We start from the raw sequence: 19,844 nt of genomic DNA, 5'->3' as shown, positions 1-19,844 counted from the left end.
TAATTGGGCTGGACTTAAGCGCGACTCAATGTTTGCAAACAAAGTTGAGTTAAAGTCCTTTCGTGGGTCCACAATTGTTCTTTTCACAAGTCTACTTTTTTGCCATTGAATTTGTCTGTCCAATATTTCATATAATGTAGTCAGTTTGTATCCTCCTGCATTTTTACGGTTCAGAAGAACTACTAATCCTTCAAAAACCATCTGCAATATTTTTTATAATTTAGAGAGTTCCTAATCTTGGAGGTGATAACAAACTGAATAACGCCAGAATTCTGTCATGTCTAATGGGACTAGGAGCAATACATTTAAGCTAGCTGGTTTCATTGAATGAAGTAATGTGGTAATATACTCGAGCTGCCATAACTCTTTATCTTAAGATTTGACGAAGATCTTAAGGCTTCTGGCAGTTTTCCAACTGTTTCTTAAGTTGGACTGCTCTGGTGCAAAGCTATTTAGTGGTGCACTGGCTCTGCTCTTGTATGTACAGAAGCAGAAAAAATCGAAAATTTCGGATTTTGATAAAAACAGACTTATGAAAAGACTAATGGTGGACACAAGAAAAGACATTCACTCGACTTTGTTGGTTATGAAATGACTAATGGTGGACCCATGGAAAGACCTCAGCTGGACTTTCTTCGTTATGAAAAAACTTAAGCTCGACCCATGAAACGATATTAGCTCGACGTTAACCAGGAAGCTCGACCGTGTAATTCTAGTCAATATTGTCCCCCCCCCCCCTACTAGGCTTTTAAAAGTCTTTTCATAAGTCGAGGTCTAGGCCTGTGAGTGTTCCCGGTTTTTATTTTTTTTTTCATTAAGGCAACCATTTGGGTGTCATTTTTCTTGACTTTGTCTTGCTAGACTTTTCCTAGAATAGTGTTATCTCACAAGATCTTGCAAGAATTCAACTCGCATGTGCTCTCAAGTTCTCGTATGATTATACATTATTTGACAAGATTTTGACATAAGCTTTGGTAATAGACAAAGGAAGCCTTCAAAATTCAGGTTCTAACTTATTTCCAGATAGTGAGATCATTCTTGGCTTTCTTGAACTAGATTGAAGCAAAAGTAAATTGAATATAGTACTTCACTCATTTTGCTTGAAGATGCTGGAACTAACTAAAATATGAGTATGAAATTAGTTTTTGTGTACGGAAACAAAATAGAAACAGTAATCTGATATTAAAAGTTTATTACCGTTTATTTAATAGTCTGAAGTGTTTATATCAATAACTGTTGGAAAGATATTATGAAGGTCTCAAGTCAATCGAGTGCATATTGTCAAATAGAGATCTATAATAATAGACCAATAGAATTGAACTAAGGGTTCATTTACGTTTAAATTCCAACTGATGAGTTAACAATAATTATAACCAGTATCATTTCCAATATTAAATATCCAACATTTTCCTTGTAAATTTCGAGCTATCCTTGATCTTATTAAACTAATTGCAGTGAAATTTTCGATAGGCAGAGAAGATATATTTGATTTAATCAAAATCAGTTCATGTTTTCCATTCTCACCCTCAATTTTCTTCTAATCATTTGCTCGTTTCTTAAACAACCTTCACATTTCTGGTTACCTTTACCTCAAAAGTTTTTGTTTGAATCCTTAAAACGTATAACTTCAGTTTTCAGTGAGGTGCGATTGCCACTTTTTAAACCTGTATATTGAAAACTCTTTCTGATCCGTTTTCTGTATAATTATTGTGCAATAATTAGAGTACAGCTTGAACGGTACGTGCAGGAAACGAACTCAAGCGGGCGTCATCTTATCAAAAAATTCTATCGAAACGCTCTATAGTTATCATTATTTGCGCTTTACATATATATGATTTAATCGGTATCGACAGCGCGCGCTTTTACGGCCAATTATGTTTTTGCAATTTACTGATTCGTAACAAAACTCCGTAAATTATAACGACAACATCTTACCCGAATACTACATATCTTAACAGATTAAAACATGCAAACAATGAAAGCGACTTTACGACGATTGACTTGAAGCAAAATTTCACCTTCATGACTGCGTGACAAATTAGTGTTGCTTTCTCTCGCATCTGCTTTTGTTATCAGACATTGTTATTTGTAAATTTGCCCTACTTTGTACCTGACTGCAATTAAAACACACAAGAACAAATACTATCCATTCATACACCAATCAGCTAAAATTTGAGAAGAAGAACACGCACAACACATTGAATATCGTAACAGAATTATCAGACCTTTTTATTGTCCAATTGTATTTTATGACCCAAATATGGTGTTTGCTACGATTTTGCTGCTGCGAAACACACAAGATTAATTCTGAAATTTGGCGAAGCTCGAGATTCACCGTTGAGGTGTGTTGTACTTGATTGACAATTAATCTTCTATTACAAAGTTACTGTACTAGTTGATTATCTTTCACTTGTGCTGCAGAATTTGACAAATTCTTGTAATTTATTTCACAAGTTACTCATTCTGAATCGAATTTGAAGACATAGCTATAGGCCTGTGTCCTATGTAATCCAGTTTTTAAACCGACAGCTCATACTTAATTGTGAGAACAAACCGTGATACATCATTCGTTACGTCTTTTGGGATTATATAACAATTTTTATATCGAATTAAATACGTACAAATATTTGAGCTTGCAAGCAAAGCAAAGATGGCCAAAGATTACAACAGTTTTGACCATTCTCAAAAAACGAAAATCAGCAAAAGAGAAGAGGAAAATTTATCTGCTGAAAGAGGTCAAAAAAGCAACAGCAACAACTACCGAAGCATAAACAATAAAGAAGACAGCAAACGGGAAACGGACGGGGAGAAGAAGACCAATTCAGCTTCCCATAAAGTAAGAGAAAAATCAACTTAACCCATGGGTAGAGTGCAACTATTATTGAGATAATCAGACAAACATCATATAGTGAATGAACAGAACAATGGTGTTATTTTCACCAACACAATACTATTGCATTAATTTGAACAAAGTGCATTAATTGGTCTATAGAAGAACAACACAAATCAAAGAGAAATTTGAATTCTTGAACCATATGAATTTGTATGAGAAATTTGTTTTGTTGGCAGTATTAGTAGTAGTAGCAGTAGTGGTAGTAAGACTTTCCATTTTCAACTATATTACTTCGAAGTATATCCTTTATAGCTTTTCATTTGAATCCTGGATGTATTTTTCTAATCAAAAAGTGCCACAATTTAAAAAAAACTTTAAAACTAACAGCTACCATTTAAATAGTTTTTAAACATTTATCTCAACTAATTTTACTTTCACAATGATTTAAAATCCTTTGCTGAGACAACTTTCGACCAATCACCAGCGGTGGGCCTCATGGATCAATTTTTACAGTGTTTCTTTTTTCCGTTTATATAAATGACCTACCCAAAATAATCGTCAATGAGTGCTATTTATACGCGGATGACACAAATATCGTCAGCACTGTAGACAATGAAATACAGCTGGAAAAAGATAATGAAAATGCTAATGTTTGGAGCAGGGAGAATCGGTTAAACTTTAATTTTGATAAGTTTAAAAACGTGCAGTTTTCATTACGTAAAAATCAAAACAAGCAAATTTTGCGTCTTCCCAGCAATGGAACCATCTCACAGGAGACACACTTCAAAGACTTGGGCACGTATTTTTCAGAAAATTTATCAAGGTATCATCACTTAAATAGCAGAAGCTTGCTTATCTAAGGAGAACAATTCCAAGTGAAACAAAATTGTCAGTCAAATGCAACCTAATCAAAACTTACGTAAAATCGATCTTGTTTTATGGATCAAATATTTGGTATGCCAGTAAAACTATCGTCAGGCAAATGGAAAGTGTTCAGTGAAAAAGTTTAAATGGATACAATCAAACAGTCATATTACTGATAAAGAATACAAAGATTGTCTTCGATCAGTAAATTTACTTCCGATCACATATCAATTTGTCTTTTTGGATCTCTTAGTTTTAAACAGAATTTTGACAAAGAAACTTCTACTTGAGGCAGAGCAATTTTGGCAAATAATGAATGGACATCCAAAAACACGATCAAAAATTTATCGTAATTTTAACGATGAACTGACGTAACCTGTGTGGTTGTTAGTGATAAAATTGTTTCTGACCACTTTCACTCTTAAAAAATCTCACTATTTCTCTAGGGGAAGCTACATCGAAAACTCTGGATGTTTTAGACGTCCCATGCATAGGGATCTCTGAATATAAATGTGAATCACTTTCAATAATTGCTTAGTCGCATTGAAAAACACTTTTGTAACGAAGACAAAGAGGACATTTGCTTAAAACTTTGTGAAAACCAAACTTTTTTCCTGTGCTGGCTACATAAAAACACTTAACTTAAAAATTATGTACTTATGAATTCAAACAACAGCAACTAGCAAAAACAAAAAACAAAACTTTATTTGAAAGAACTTTATTTACAAAATACATTTGCGTCAAGTAAATCTGTTGCTTAAGTGAATTTAAAGAAAAAAATCTTTCATCTGTTTGCTGTTTGTCCCAAAAGTGTATTTACAAAATGGTTATTTAATAGTAGTAAACCAAAACCATAAACACAAAGTCAAATTTAAGAAATGATTTTTTTTACCAATACTGCAAGTATGTGTGCATTTCAGTTAATTTTGCTGTAGTGGTCATTTTTGTTTCGCCTGTTTCAGCGTATTCATCTCAAAGCTTATATAGTTTTGTTAAAAAGACGAGTCCAGAGAAAATTGTGCTAACTTAGGGGTGATACACTTAGGGGTGATACAAAATGGTTATTTAATAGTAGTAAACCAAAACCATAAACACAAAGTCAAATTTAAGAAATGATATTTTTTACCAATACTGCAAGTATGTGTGCATTTCAGTTAATTTTGCTGTAGTGGTCATTTTTGTTTCGCCTGTTTCAGCGTATTCATCTCAAAGCTTATAGTTTTGTTAAAAAGACGAGTCCAGAGAAAATTGTGCTAACTTAGGGGTGATACTCTGTACGGTTTGCTCTTATTGGCTCTGAATTTGTTTCCAACATTCTCAACAGCTTCAACGCTATTCTAACATGTTTTGCAATATTTTCTGGGGTGACAACATTTGGTAAATTTAGCCGGGAATTTTTGTAAAGTTTTGCAATTCTTTCATTTTTTCATCCGCATTCACTGAAATTCATACCATTCCGATCACATATCAATTTGTCTTTTTGGATCTCTTAGTTTTAAACAGAATTTTGACAAAGAATTTTATACTTGAGGCAGAGCAATTTTGGCAAATAATGAATGGACATCCAAAAACACGATCAGACGAGAAATTATTTTTATACTCAGACGAATGTAATCGCCAGCGTTACCGATCTAATTTTTTCTACCGAGTTACAAACTTCAACAATTCGGTGTCACTGGCGCGTGATGTTCTCAACTATAACCCATATTCAAGTCCTCCCAAATTCAAAAGAGAAGTCAAAGAATATCTATTTGATTTAGCTAAGAAGAATTTTAATTACAAATCATACCCATATGGATGGAGGTAAATCAAATTCAAGCCCCATTAGGGACTTACTAAGCTTGGTGAAATCAAGTTTAGTCAAATTCATTATTATTATTATTATTATTATTATTATTATTTTTATTATTATTATTATTATTACTATTATTATTATTAATATTAATATTATTATTATTAATATTATTATTATTATTCTTATTATTATTATTATTATTGCTATTATTATTATTATTATTATTATTATTATTATTATTATTATTATTATTATTATTATTTTTAATATTATTATAAGTTTTTAATAGCTGGTTTTTATAAGCATAACCTATTTGATCCTTTCACGGCATTCAGCAAATTTGATCAAAAAAGTTGCACCGTACATTTTCTTTCGTTATCGCTATCATTGAAAAATTTTACGTGAAAACTTTTGGGAAAATATCTTTTGCTATACACATCTTCTAAGTTTTCATAACAATTAAATGAAGATCTTATTAATTTAATGGGTTTACTTAAAGTTTGATGCGTGAATCTTAAGATCTATTAAGATCTTAAAAACTTTGTATGATTAAATGATCAGGATATACGAAAACTAGGGTGCTGGTTATGTTCGAATAACTTTCTAATTACCAAAACAGAAAACTGAATTGCTGTTATGAAAATAAAATTAATCACAACTACCACAAAATAGGAGCAGAGATTACAGTCGCTGTTCTCTTTGAGGACAGTGGATATGGTTTGAACAAGTTTGCTTCAATTAGTGTCTCTGTGTCTCTATGTTTAGATAAACAAAGCATCAAGTGTTAAGAAAGGTACAGATGTAGAGATGACTAATGGACAGAGATCTGGTGGCAATAAGAACAGTCACAGAAAGAAGGACTCACCTGAGAAACGACTTCTATCCAGTCCCAACTGTGAGACAGCTTCGTCATCAACGGTCGGCAAGGAAAAGGCCAACTTCTTCCACAGCCATACATCACTCAATATTATCGGTAAGAGTTATTATGTTTTGTCTCCCAACGTGGCAAATAAACAAATTCAAATATGAACTTTCATTTTTTTGTCTGATTTTGGAATCAGAACAGGTATCTTCTATGTTTTTGCTACTTTTGGAAGGGTTGACATTGCTCTAATTTATAACAAGTGTCGCAATGAAGAACCGAGCCTCAAGTAACTGATGCAATAGCTCAATTGACGATTCTTGATTCAGTTCAGAGATATGAGCTCGATACGAGCTCCGCTTTCAATTTTTTATAAAATGCTTTTATTTGCAGCTAGTTTAGAGGTTTAATTCGAAAAATTCAATTCAGGAGTTCCGTTTGGGTCTTGAAGATCAGTCAATCGGAAATCGTTCGAACGCAGATTTTTTAAAAATTTTTTCTAATTTCCTTCCTGTTTTGGCGTTCTTCGGGCAATTCAGATTTGTTAATTTTAATCATGACGTGGAGTTGTTCGTATAAACTCTATTTTAACTTGCAGGTCTTGGCTAAGACTAGCAGACAGAATTGTGAGCCTAGACGGAGATTTGCTCAAAACTGGTGAATGCGAAAAGTTCGAAGCTCATAGTTGTGATTCGAAACGGATTTTGGGCTCGTCCAGCGTTGATGCTGAGTTGTCTATAAGTCTTGTTTGTGGAATAATTTTAAATATCTTTTTTCAAAAGAGAAACGCAACAAACTAACGTCGGGTGAATTGCTCTCAAACGACCGGCGAGCGCTTCGTCAGTAGCCAGATGGGGTTTAGAGATGCTAGCTTAAAGATGCATTAGGGGGAGTGGTGACCGGTGTGTGTGTGTGTGTGTGTGGGGGGGGGGAGTGAAGCGTTGGGGGGAATGAGAGGGGGTTCAAATCGACAGGTGGAGGAGAGTGGACAATGTGAGTGCTAAGTGGGGGAGATTGGGGTGGTGTTGTGAGGGGATCAAACTTTTATGATTAAGAACCGCCCTCCACACTATGAGATTGCCTCCTCAATACAGTTTTGGTTAATTCCATTTCTAAAAGCCTAGGGCTCTATGAGAACTTAACGCGCTCCAAGCGCTACCTGTTTATCCCATTTATCCCTGGGATCATATTTTTAAGATTAAGAACTGCCTTTCACACCATGAAATTGCCTCCTCAATACAGTTTTGGTTAATTTCATTTCTAAAGGCTTAGGGTTCTATGAAAACTTAACCCGCTCCGAGCGCTACTTGTTTATCCCCTTTTTGAGGGCAAAAAGAGGGGCAACGGAGTCTCGAATTCCGGAGGGATTAGAGTTAGGCGTTTGTGCTCAACTTCGAGATTTTTGTAGGCGTCGATAACTTGATAAACATTAACGAAAATAACGAAATTAACAAAAATAAAAAGCACCCATGTATAAAAAGCGCCCATTTTAGATAAACCCATGAGAAAGTTACATTTTTAAGAGAACTGACTAAAAAAACTCATTCTAACAAAAGAAAATGATTTAAATAGTTTTTTCAGCCTTTTACTTCTCTTGTTAATTAAAATCTGACGTTGCGGTCAAATTAAATTTCAATTTCGCCAGAGAAAGAAGTATTTCTCCTTCAATTGGCTACCGAATAATTGAGGTTAAGCTTATCTATTCTACAGAAATATCACCCTTGAATTTAACATGCTCCAATTTTTTAAGACCCAGTACTTTCCAGTCTGAATTCGGTTAATTTTTATGATACCCAAATTGAACATGACCGACTAACGTCGGGCCCGGGCCGAGGTGTTCACCGCCATTCAACACAAAATTATGTAAGATAAGCGGTGAATGCGGTGAAATTACATAAATCAGGCGGTGAATGCGGTGAAAAAAAACTTTATCGACTGGTAGCGCTGAAATTACATAATTTCACCGCTGAATTTAGCGGTGAAATTACATAAATTCACCGCTCAACTTAGTGGTGAACTTACATAAATTCACCACTTAGAAAAAATTGTTAAAGATGTTCGAGATCAGCAAAGAATGCGGTGAAATTAATGGTGAGTGTGGGAAGAATTGTTAGATTTGCCTTCCCACTAGAACTACCCCTTAATCTTACATCTTTTTGACACTTTTTTCTAAGCGGTGAATTTATGTAATTTCACCACTAGAGTAAGCGGTGATCTTACAAAAATTCACCACATTTCAGCGCTAAAATATGTAATTTCACCGCTAAAAATTGCAAATCTTACAAAAATTCACCGCGCATGTTTTGCAGAAAGTAGAGTTAATTCGATTTATATTCAGTAAAAAATAATTGAAGTTAGTGAGAGATGGCGCAGTGGAAGAAGAAGTGGATGACATGCAGGTGGTGAGAGGTTCGGACCCTTCTAAGGGCGGTGAAATTACATATTTTAGCGGTGAATTGTGGTGAATTTTTGTAAAATCACCGCTTAGTCTAGCGGTGAACTTACATAATTTCACCGCATTCACCGCATTTCACCGCAAAATTATGTACGAAATTTGCGGTGAAAAAACTAACTTTTCACCGCTTATCTTACATATTTTTGCATTTTTTTCTCGACCCGGGGGCGAATTGCTCTTGAACGACAGGTGATCGGTTGATTTAGGTAATCGCCAGGAGGAGCGTAGAAATGCAAGCATTAGGGGGTGGCCGGTGTGTGTGGGTGGGGGTTGGGGGTTGCAAAGGCTAGATGAGAGAGGGTTGAAACTGATAGATTGATGAGGGTGAAAAATGGGAGTGTTGAGGGGCCGGGGGAGGGGGTTGTAATGTAATGAGGGACTGATGAAGGGGATGACTGAGGGGTGTCAAACATTTAAGAATAAGAACCGCCCTTCACACCACGAAATTATCTCATCAAAAGTTTTGGTGAATCGAATTCTTACAGTATAGTAAGGCTGAGAGAACTTAATGGCCTCCGAGCGCTGCCTGTTTATCCCATTCTAGAGGGCAAAAAGTCAAACAAAAGTGTTGAAGCCGACTTGCTGAGTAACTTCAAGAGGGCGATAACAAGCTTATAGCAGTGTTTTTAATCAACTCACATTGTGATTGCAACAGTTGATTATTATTACCACACCGTTGTTATCGCTGTGGAGAAGTTAACCGTTTTCCGTTTCGAGACTACGCCGAATAGTTGAATAATTTTGAGAGGGCTGTCGTACAGATTTACTATCTGTAGGAATGAGATGATTCGCGACGCCGATTAGCTTATTCTACAACGGCTATTTATTGGTGATTTCGTGGAGCGAATCGACGCTAAATTTTGTTGCTTGTGAATTGAATATTCTGGTTACAGAATATAGGCAGATTTGGCGTAGCAAAATTACACTCGATTGCTTATTGGGTATTTCGCTTAGCGAAATACAATTAAATTTAACACGTCTAAAGTAAGACTTTTTGGCGGAGCGGATTCTAGTTAAAGAGAGAGGAAACTAATTTGAATTGCAAAAATGAAGAGAATGAATCTAGTTAAAATTAACAAAACTGATTAACAATTTGTTCATAAGATTACATTTCCAAATGCGGCAACTTACAATCACGAGACAATGTGATTAGACGGAAGATCATGCACAGGATGTGAACAAATTTACAAGTATGAAAACTTAAGATTCGATCTTCAAAACTAGAATTAAATGAATGAACAAAACAAAGGTAGATGAAATGAACTAAATTAAATTAAACATAAAATGAACTTATTTAGCTACACCAAATCGATAGCCCCAAACTAAAATGTACTATTGTACCACATTTCTCCCTTGGCGAAAATAAATGACAAAGTTATTTATCAGAAAATTAATAATCATATGTACTGGTTAAATAATTAATACTATAATGTTTTTTATCAGAGTTTTAAACGCAACAGTTTTCGAGAAATGTACTTTAATCACTCTCACTTTCGTAATATCTCTCAGCCTCGCCAACTGTCATCGACAATTCTGGTTCTTCATAATTGGGTGAGACATAGAATTGGGTAGGGTACGAAGGTGTCGGAGAACATGGGCCGACTGTAAAATTAGTTTCCTCTTGATTAGATTGTGCTGCGGCTGTCTGTATGGCGGAAATTATTGATTTATTCTCAATTTGTTGTTTCTTGATACTTTGTCGTCTTTTATGTTTCCCAATTGCACCAGTACTTGAAGTTGTGGGAGGGCAAATTTGGACTGAATTTGCAGACTCATCCGATGCTGTAACCGATACTGTGGAGCGCTTTCTTTTTGTTGGGATTAATGCTACGGATGCTTTTGTAGCTGCTTTTGGTTTTGGCCTACTAGGTGGCTCCGCTATAACAATGCTTGTGGTGGGCAATTCCATTGGCACCGCGAAATCACTACTTAATTCGGTGGGTTGCTTTGGCGGTGCTGTTGACAGTTGTCTTTTAGTTTTCGTTGGCATTCGTACACTCAGGGCGCGTGTAACATTTGAATGAATTGATGACACTTTACTAACATCATCTGCCACTTTCCTATGCTTCATTCGTTTTCCTCCTTCTAACTTCTTTCTGGATTCCTTTGCGTGATGGCTGATTAGCTCTTCTGTTGTTTTACCCGTTGGTAATTTTGGGCGTGGGTTAGCATACTCCTGTAATTCTGTCTCACATTCCTCCTTCGTTCCAAACTTTGCTAAATTCGAGTTTCTGATGGTCACGTCTCTCTTTCCAGGTTCTTTAATGACTGAGGTATGTTCGTTAGTTTTGATTACTGAGGATCCTGGTGCTAAGACGTCATATAGGTCATCAAGACTTTTCTTCGATCTTTTCGTGCGAGGTCTCTTTTTTGCCAGCTTTACCTCCAATGACGCTTCCGTTCTAGGTACAGGTTGTCCGACATCTGGATGGGAAATCAATCTTGATTCCTTATTCGGGTCCTCTTTTTGCCGTTTCGTCGCATCTTTGCCCAGTTTGTTTTTATTCACCTCTATCTCAATGTCACTACGTTCTTCGTTGTTCCAGTTATCGTCTGTGATAAGTTCGTCCCATCTGACGCTCTCCAAATCTAAATATTTATTTAAAATGTTTTTGTAAGATAGAATTTTTGGATCTGGTTTAGTCGTTATATTACTTAATGGCGTATTCGCTTTTCTACCAAAATGTGCCTCAAATGGTGATATATTAATTGTCTTTTGACAACATATTCGTAGCTGATAAATTAATGAATTTATTGAGGGTTTCATATCGAATTGATTTCGCGCCGCCGTTTTAATGCAAGCTGAGCGATTCTTGATTGTTTGAATTAGTCTTTCAACCAAGCCAATTGCTCCGTGATCGTGTATTGGCGCTTCAATTAGCTGTATGTTATTTTGACTACAAAATGCTTTAATTTGTTGTCCCGTTTGGCATCGAGCTTGATCCAATCTAATTGCACCGGGTATACCGTGTAGCAAAACATACTCTTGAAGAAATTTCAAAATTTTATCTGCATTAGCTCTATCAAATACTTCTGCTGTTGGGAACTTCGAAAATCGATCAATACATGCAAGAAAGTAAATCTCTTGATTTTTTCATTATAAATGGGTCCTCCAAAATCAATTTGAATTTCTTCATTTGGAACTTTACATAACTTTAATGGTGCCCATTTATTAGCAGGTATAATAGATTTTAAATTTTTACCAATCTTGACACAGGGGTCAGGCTGGCCATTAGGGAGCTGGAGAAGATTTTAGAGAGGGCGAAGTTGAAGGAGTCCAGATAGAGGTCGTCTACTGAGGTCGTCCAGATAGAGGTCGTTATACTATACCTGTCTTCAACAGAGTTCAAAAATCGTGACGCAAATGCTACAGTACGAAGGGGGTAACATAATTGGGGGTAACATAATTGGTCGAAGGGGGTAACATAATTGTGACAAATTTGGAAAAAATTTTCCTAAGTGGTGTACTGAACCCATAAACGATCGAAGTTTTTTAAGATTAGTAGGTGCTGATAATTTTCCAATTGCATCCGTTTTAGTTGAAAGTGGAGTTACACTTGATTGTGTAATATTATGTCCAGGCCATTCAATCTTTTCTTCTGCAAAATGACATTTCGCAAGATTTATTCGCAAATTTTCTCGATCTAGTTTTATTAGACATTTCCGTACCAAATTCAGACGTTTTTCGTTTCTACCTCTGCTCACAATCAATATATCGTCCAAGAAACAGAAAGTATTATCCAAACAAGCAAGGGTACTATCAATAGCTTTTTGGAATTCAGCTGGCATATCCGTTAAGCCGCAAAATCCAGTTTTAAATCGATATGTGCCAGTCATATCTCCGCTAACAATATTAAAGTTACAATGGCGGGCCGTATCACAATGTAACTTAAGTTGGCTATAAGCGTACTGCAAATCAAGAGTCGTAAAATAAGTAGTCTCTTGCGGCACCGTTGACAGTGTTTGCGAGATTGTTTGAATTAGCGAATCTATATTGGGCATTTGATACTTGTTTTTATGAATAGCTTTATTTAAGATTTTGGAATCGAGTGATATTTTGATTGATTGATCCTTTTTTACCGTAATGACAATTGGAGATATGAAAAATTGATCAGAACAATTGTTTAATTTTTCTATATGTCCTTCGTTTAATAGTTTTTCAAATTCAATTTTCACTTTCGGTTGAAGATGTTTTGGCACTTTTCTTCCTTTCTGATGTACAACTCGATTATTTTTGTGGAATTTTGAATTAACCGTATGGTTTTTTGATTATCCAATTCGGGATATCAAATCGGGAAAATCCTTTGCAAGTGATCTCTTTAATTATTGCACAAGATTGATCTATGTTATTGACTTCTGTTTTCGGACAAGGTTTCTGAGATATTTTGATTCCTAACTGATCAAAAAGATCTCGTCCTAATATTGGTCGAAACCCATCAGCTACGACTGTGATTTTTGCTTTCTGAATATTCCAATCATGGCATTTTACCGGCGTTTTTAAAGTGCCGAGAGGTTGAACAATATCGTTAGAAAAAGACTTCAATTCTAGAGGTTTTTTCTCTGACCATTTTGATTGCGCACAATTAAACATTATTTCTCTTGCAAGTGACATATTAATAATGGTACAACCACTACCGGAATCGAGAAGTAAATCACAATTTGTGTTTCCAATCGTTAATGACAAATTTTTCAGTGCTATATTTGGTGAACTAATATTTTCCACTGTTGCAACGTAATTATCATCCGATGAATCATAGTCTCAATTAATTTGTTCATTATAATTTATTAAATTGACGTTCTGATTTTCCTGACTTGAATTTTGATTAGATGTTTCAGCAGTTTCTACAGTGTTAATGCGATTGGTTTGTTGAGTATTTCTTGCATTGTTAAGTCTTCGTCGATATACCTTAGCAAAATGGTTTTGCAAACCACAGTGATTGCATCTCTTACCCATTGCAGGGCAAACCTGACGGTGCGTTGTTGCCCAAACTTGACCACAACCACGAAATTGTCCCACGGATGCACGGTTGACGACTGCTCTACTTGATTGATTTTCACGCACACCCGCGCCGCGAAATCGATGGAATTGTTGTATTGCGTTCACTGTACTGCCAGTTGCACCGTTATTAGATGAAATTCTCTGCTGATTCTGATTACCCATTTCCATGTTGACTGCAATGCTGAGTGCGCTCTCCGGTTCAACTGTATCCCGTAGAAGCTCCCGTTGAATGTCATCATTCAACATGTTTGTGATGAAAATGTCTCTGATGATTGCCTCTTCACGATTTTCGAAATCGCAATTTTCAGCCAATTCTTTCAAGATGCTATAGAATTGTTCTACAGTTTCACCCTTCTTCTGCTTTCGAGAGAAGAACACGTATCGATCAAATGTGATATTTCTTGGACGAATAAATCTATCTCCATCATTTCCCAAAGTTTGAGGGTAGTCAAGTCGTAAATATTGTCATGCGGAAATTTTTGTGTAAGTAGTCGTCTTCCTTCCGTACCAATACTTAGGTACAAAAGAGATATACATTTTTGGTCACACAAATTCCATGGTCGTTCCCCGCATAGTATTCCCGCTTCTGTTATTTTTTGGCATTTTAATTCCCATTGCAACTTCAATTGATTGTTTCTAATTAGACGCACTCTCTCAGCTTCATCTGTTGTATCTTCAATTGGCATCTCGTACTTCGTTTCCACTGGCAATCGGACTGTCGTTGGTTTGGGTTGTAACAACGTGTCTATTGTGATATTCTCTCGAGTGAGAATCGCTAGTTCTACCTGGATTCGCCATTTCCCCATCTGATTGGTGGGTCCGAAGTTGGACGTTCCCAAAATGGCTCTATCGACAACGGTGTTTTTCTAGATTCTCGAGCTGACTGCGCCATGTCGTACAGATTTACTATCTGTAGGAATGAGATGATTCGCGACGCCGATTAGCTTATTCTACAACGGCTATTTATTGGTGATTTCGTGGAGCGAATCGACGCTAAATTTTGTTGCTTGTGAATTGAATATTCTGGTTACAGAATATAGGCAGATCTGGCGTAGCGAAATTACACTCGATTGTTTATTGGGTATTTCGCTTAGCGAAATACCATTAAATTTAACACGTCTAAAGTAAGACTTTTTGGCGGAGCGGATTCTAGTTAAAGAGAGAGTCAACTAATTTGAATTGCGAAAATGAAGAGAATGAATCTAGATAAAATAACAAAACTGATTAACAATTTGTTCATAAGATTACATTTCCAAATGCGGCAACTTACAATCACGAGACAATGTGAACAGACAGAAGATCATGCACAGGATGTAAACAAATTTACAAGTATGAAAACTTAAGATTCGATCTTCAAAACTAGAATTAAATGAATGAACAAAATAAAGGTAGATGAAATGAACTAAATTAAATTAAACATAAAATGAACTTATTTAGCTACACCAAATCGATAGCCCCAAACTAAAATGTACTATTGTACCACAAGGGCAATGAAAACAGTGTGGTAATGTTTTTAGTCAACTGATTATTAAACGGTTTCCGGTAAATTCGCTTGCCTGAAAAGTGGCCAAAGAAGATAAAAGACGGAACATTAGAAGAATTAATTGCTGAAACAATCGATGCAAGCAAACTCATGTAAGATAGGCAATTATATAACTCGCGTACAGATGAAATCAACGCATTTGGCAATTTATTGCAAGTCACGTTGATACCTCAGTGGCCTATGGGACTTGATATATATCTGTCGCAACAGAACAAAACATCAGGACTGAATGTTATTCTCGCAATAAAGTTTGCGCGTTCTCAAATCTCGTTGGATATTGTTTCTTGTTCGGCTGTCATTCCATTCAGCTAATTTTCATTTTGGCTAATATTCTCGACAGTTGATCAAACTGTTGTCGTGTATAGACTGCGAGTTTATCACACTGTTTTATCGCCACTGGTTAATTAGCATCAGTGGTGATAAAAAAGCGTGATTAGCTTGTAGAATAATGACTAAGCAGATTTCGTAGTGTTAATTGGGCATTAACGTGTTGCTTTACCGGTAAGTTATGCAAGTGTTGTTATCGCAACGAGAGTTGATTGAAGTTTGTAGCTCACTTCCAAGTTTTGATGTTAGATTTTCGATTCTAACAAAACGCCTGGGTTTGGTCAAATGCTATGCCCTTTAGCACAAAGACTGATTTTGCCCTGTTTTCAATTTAGCTCTTTAAAAATTTATCACGGTTTTATGATTGTCAGACTGTACGAAAGTAAATGCTTTCGTGGAAATTAACAGCGTCCAATTTCAAAGAGCAAAACTTAGAAAATTAAGAAAAACTAACATATTCAAAACTTTTGTTTCAACTAAACGGTATCTTCGGTGATAACCTAGACATTTTCGAACATGATAAATGATATCTCTACATCAATTATCAGTATATGTACCTACTTTTCATCTCTGCACAAAAGCCATGCACTTTGAAGGACGAATTTGTGTGAGTTTGTAAATGTGTGAGTGGTGTGAACAAACAATTGTTAGTGATTGCTCTTACTAATATGGTAAATATACTCACCAATATCCCCCCACCTTGAAACAAGTTAATTTCTGCCAGTTTGAAAGAAGAGTTGCTCTTTTGAGGCTTTCCGTCAAACTCACTCACAAAACTTTGTAATTATCTCCAATTTGTAAGTCAGATTACACTCTTCATTAGCCTAATTTGCTTCATAAATATGAGAAGTAAAATAAAACTGGATAAAGTTAATGGCAAATTGGAATCAGGTAAAGCAGGTGAGTTACTTTCTACACAGCTTAAAATATCAATTCTACAAAATCATTATTCCATTAAAAGACATGAAATCTTCTCCATTTTGGTTCCAGCTATAACTATCTACTAGGTACTCACTAAATAATGTGATTTTATCTTCAGTAAAGTTAAAGTAATATTTAACTTATAAAGCATTAAAACCCCTATATAGTTAAAGCAAATGCAAATTTTATTTTAAGCCTAACGTTACTTAAAAACAACCCTTAGCTTTATGTAAATTGACGATTTTTTTACCAGAATTTTGTAATCCTAACAGTTAAAATTGGCTTAATTTACCTTATGAGAAGAGAATAATTTATGCGCATCAACAGGTCATTTTTTCACGACGTTCACAATTTCAGAAAACAAAGGAATATTTTTTAAGGATTATTATATGTAATTCTGTTGTTGATTTGGTTTTTGGATTCGACTTCTTCTTACAGTTATTATGTTGTAAATAGTGTTTTTCTATCAATTAAATCGGCTCAAAAATTTTAAAGTATTCGCGACCCGATTTAAAATTAGAGTTTAGTAGCCAGGACTCGAGTCTCAGAACTTTTCAGCGCTGAATCATTTCATTTCAATAGTAAAAACGAAATTCAGTTCTGAAACTTTGCATCTCCAGAATATTTTAATTTTCTTTATGTGCAGTTTTTTCTTCATTATGATTATATTGAAGTCATAGACTTCGTCCAGGCTAAACTTATCCTGTATAGTCTGAAAGTTACTCATACCAGACCATACTTATATAGCTTATAACTGGTAATTACTATAGAGATACAAACACTTCCCAGGAAACGAAACTTGATACACCTTGCAAGCTCTTGATAATTCTTGCAAAACTTGAAACATCTTGCCACGATCTTGATAGGCCAAAGAGTCCTGAATCTGAATCCTCTTGGAAAAATCTTGACAAGATCTTATCAAAAGTCATGGCAAGAAATTTTCCTGGCAAAAATGGCTAAGATCTTGATAAATTTTGCCCCACAGAAAAACAGTTTTAGAACACTTGTGTTTTGAAAAAAAAATCATTTTTCGAATCAATTTTACGGTTTCAAAATTGTACTATGTACATACCGAGCTAGCACCCTATTAAAAATTTAACTTTACTGGAAAAAGTAGGCTAAAATGTTTGTTTATAAACTAACGGGAGCTGAATTTTCAAGCAATTCTTAATAGTTATTAAAATATCTTGATAAATTGTGCTTAATCCTATGAATTTGTGCCAAATCTCGTTTAAACGTGCTTTTTAATTTTTACAAATTGGTATATATCGCCATGTCATGGTTAGTCTTTCGTGGAAAACTCACCAAGTCATATCTTCATGTTTTCTCGCATTGTAACATGGCAAGATCTTGGCAAGATTTACCATGTTTTATCATGTTTTTATCATGGTTTTTAAGTTTTCTTTCACTGGGTAATTACACATAAGCTAGTTTGTAGGCAATCACTACAAAGAGCATTTAGTTTAGTGATTACGACTCGCTACGCATATTAAAAACTACAAGTACCCACGCTGTTGTTCAAATCGCATATGAAGGAAACATTGTTGGCGGGAGTTAAGCTGAAGATGTTGTTTTTCATCCAGTAATTATTACTCAAAAATAAAGACTAGTCAGTGTAAATTGGGACAAGAACAGAACACTGGCCATCTTAAAAAAACAGAATGTCTAGACTGATTCTGCGCTGCTTTGCTCTACCATTAACCTCCGGGAGTGTAAGGACAACTGCCCGGATCAAAGTTTGGTCAAAAAAATAATGTAGGATTAGCGGTAATTAGCGGTGAAAAAAAATTCTTTTCACCGCAAAGCACCCCCATCTTTTAGCGTTAAATGCGGTTAATTTTTGTAAGATTTGCAGTTTTCAGCGGTGCAAAATTTTTTTCACCGCATTCCCCGGATTTCTTACAAAAGAAACTGCCGTGCCGGGCTCGAACCTCTCACTTCCTGCATGTCGACAACTTCTTACTCCACTGCGGCATCTCTCACTTAATTCAATAATAATTCTTGTGAATTTACGATAAGCGTTGAAATGAAAAGTGAATATTTGTAAGATTTGCAATTTTAGCGGTGCGTTTTTTTCACCGCATTCTGCTGGTAGCGGTTAAAAATGTTCTTTCACCGCTTATGCTATTTAAAAAACTTTTCACCGCTTAAAAGTTTTTTTTCATTGCATTCATCGCATTGAGCGCAAATAATACACTTTTTACTCAAATTCACTGCAAATCTTACATCTACTAGCAATTTTTAACGGTGACACGTCGACCCAGATGTGAAAGAAAGCAATATCAATTCAAATTTTTTCCAAAATTGGAATTGCCTACCACATTTGTCCATCAATCCTGTTTTTGAGCAAAGGCGATAACAGCGACAAGTTCTCTTCCCTGTTGTCAACTCCCATTGTTATTGTTATCCACGTCATCACTGTTATTCTTGGCACAGTCAATAACGGTAATGAATGACTATTAAGTAGGACTTTTTAGAAAAAAGCTTAATTCTTGGTTCTCTTCAGGAAAGTCTCTCGCAATAATGATTTCTCATTGTGACGGCAATTAGCAACTACTCTTTCACATGAACAATAGAATATTAGGACTGATTTCAGACTTTTATAATAAGTTCAAGCGAAAAAGTTTTTGAAGTGATAATATGTGGTGAGCTGTTGTCACTGTTATCCGTGATAGGACAGAAAAATTTGAAATTTTAAAATTTACTGCTTGCAACTTAAGTTTTTCCGATAAATGGTAAATGTCCAAAATCCGAATTACTAAAATGATTACCTATGACTTCTGAAATGCGGATCTATTCTGTTTCGGCCCCCAGTGTTTTTTACGCCCCCCCCCCCGTTACAAATTATATATTTTTATATAGCACGTTACTATGTAAAAAAATAGCACGTGCGCCTGGGGGCGTAAAAAATATTAGCCCACTAAGCTGGGGGGGGGGGGGTGTTAAAATAGAATAGATCCTGAAATTGCATTGCAATTCATTTAAAGACGTCTTATAAATTCCATTACCTATAGAGGCCTCCTAACCCCTACCCTCCTACCCCAGCAAGTCATGCACCCCATCTTGGTACCTATGCATACACCAATCCAGGAAGGGGATTCGCTTGCATGAAATTACATCGAGTTTTGTTTATTCTGCACGTTACTGTACTTTTTGTTTACTTTCAATCAGAATTTGGATCTTAAGCAACCCCCCCCCCCCCCACCCGTTCTATTATACCTTGTAACAGACATCTGTCTTTTGAT

General features: G+C 35.6%; 1 protein-coding gene across 2 annotated transcripts in view; it reads left to right on the top strand.

The window, feature by feature from the left end:
* Nucleotides 1-1,967: 1,967 nt before the first annotated feature.
* Nucleotides 1,968-19,844, top strand: part of LOC142349978 (MFS-type transporter SLC18B1-like) — a 28,634-nt gene continuing 10,757 nt past the window's right edge. The window contains exons 1-2 of one of the 2 annotated variants that reach the window (XM_075401849.1): nucleotides 1,968-2,836; nucleotides 6,258-6,465. In XM_075401849.1, coding sequence (XP_075257964.1) covers nucleotides 2,651-2,836; nucleotides 6,258-6,465 — 394 coding nt within the window. In that variant the 5' untranslated portion in view covers nucleotides 1,968-2,650. Of the gene's footprint in view, nucleotides 2,837-6,257; nucleotides 6,466-16,416; nucleotides 16,579-19,844 lie in introns of those variants that run through there. The other variant, XM_075401850.1, reaches the window with a different exon arrangement.

Source organism: Convolutriloba macropyga, chromosome 11 (genome assembly GCF_964194025.1).
Source record: "Convolutriloba macropyga chromosome 11, txConMacr16.3, whole genome shotgun sequence".
In the NCBI taxonomy this organism is placed as follows: domain Eukaryota; kingdom Metazoa; phylum Xenacoelomorpha; order Acoela; family Convolutidae; genus Convolutriloba; species Convolutriloba macropyga.
Note: the sequence above shows the minus strand (reverse complement) of the source record. Positions and strands in the feature narration are given on the sequence as shown.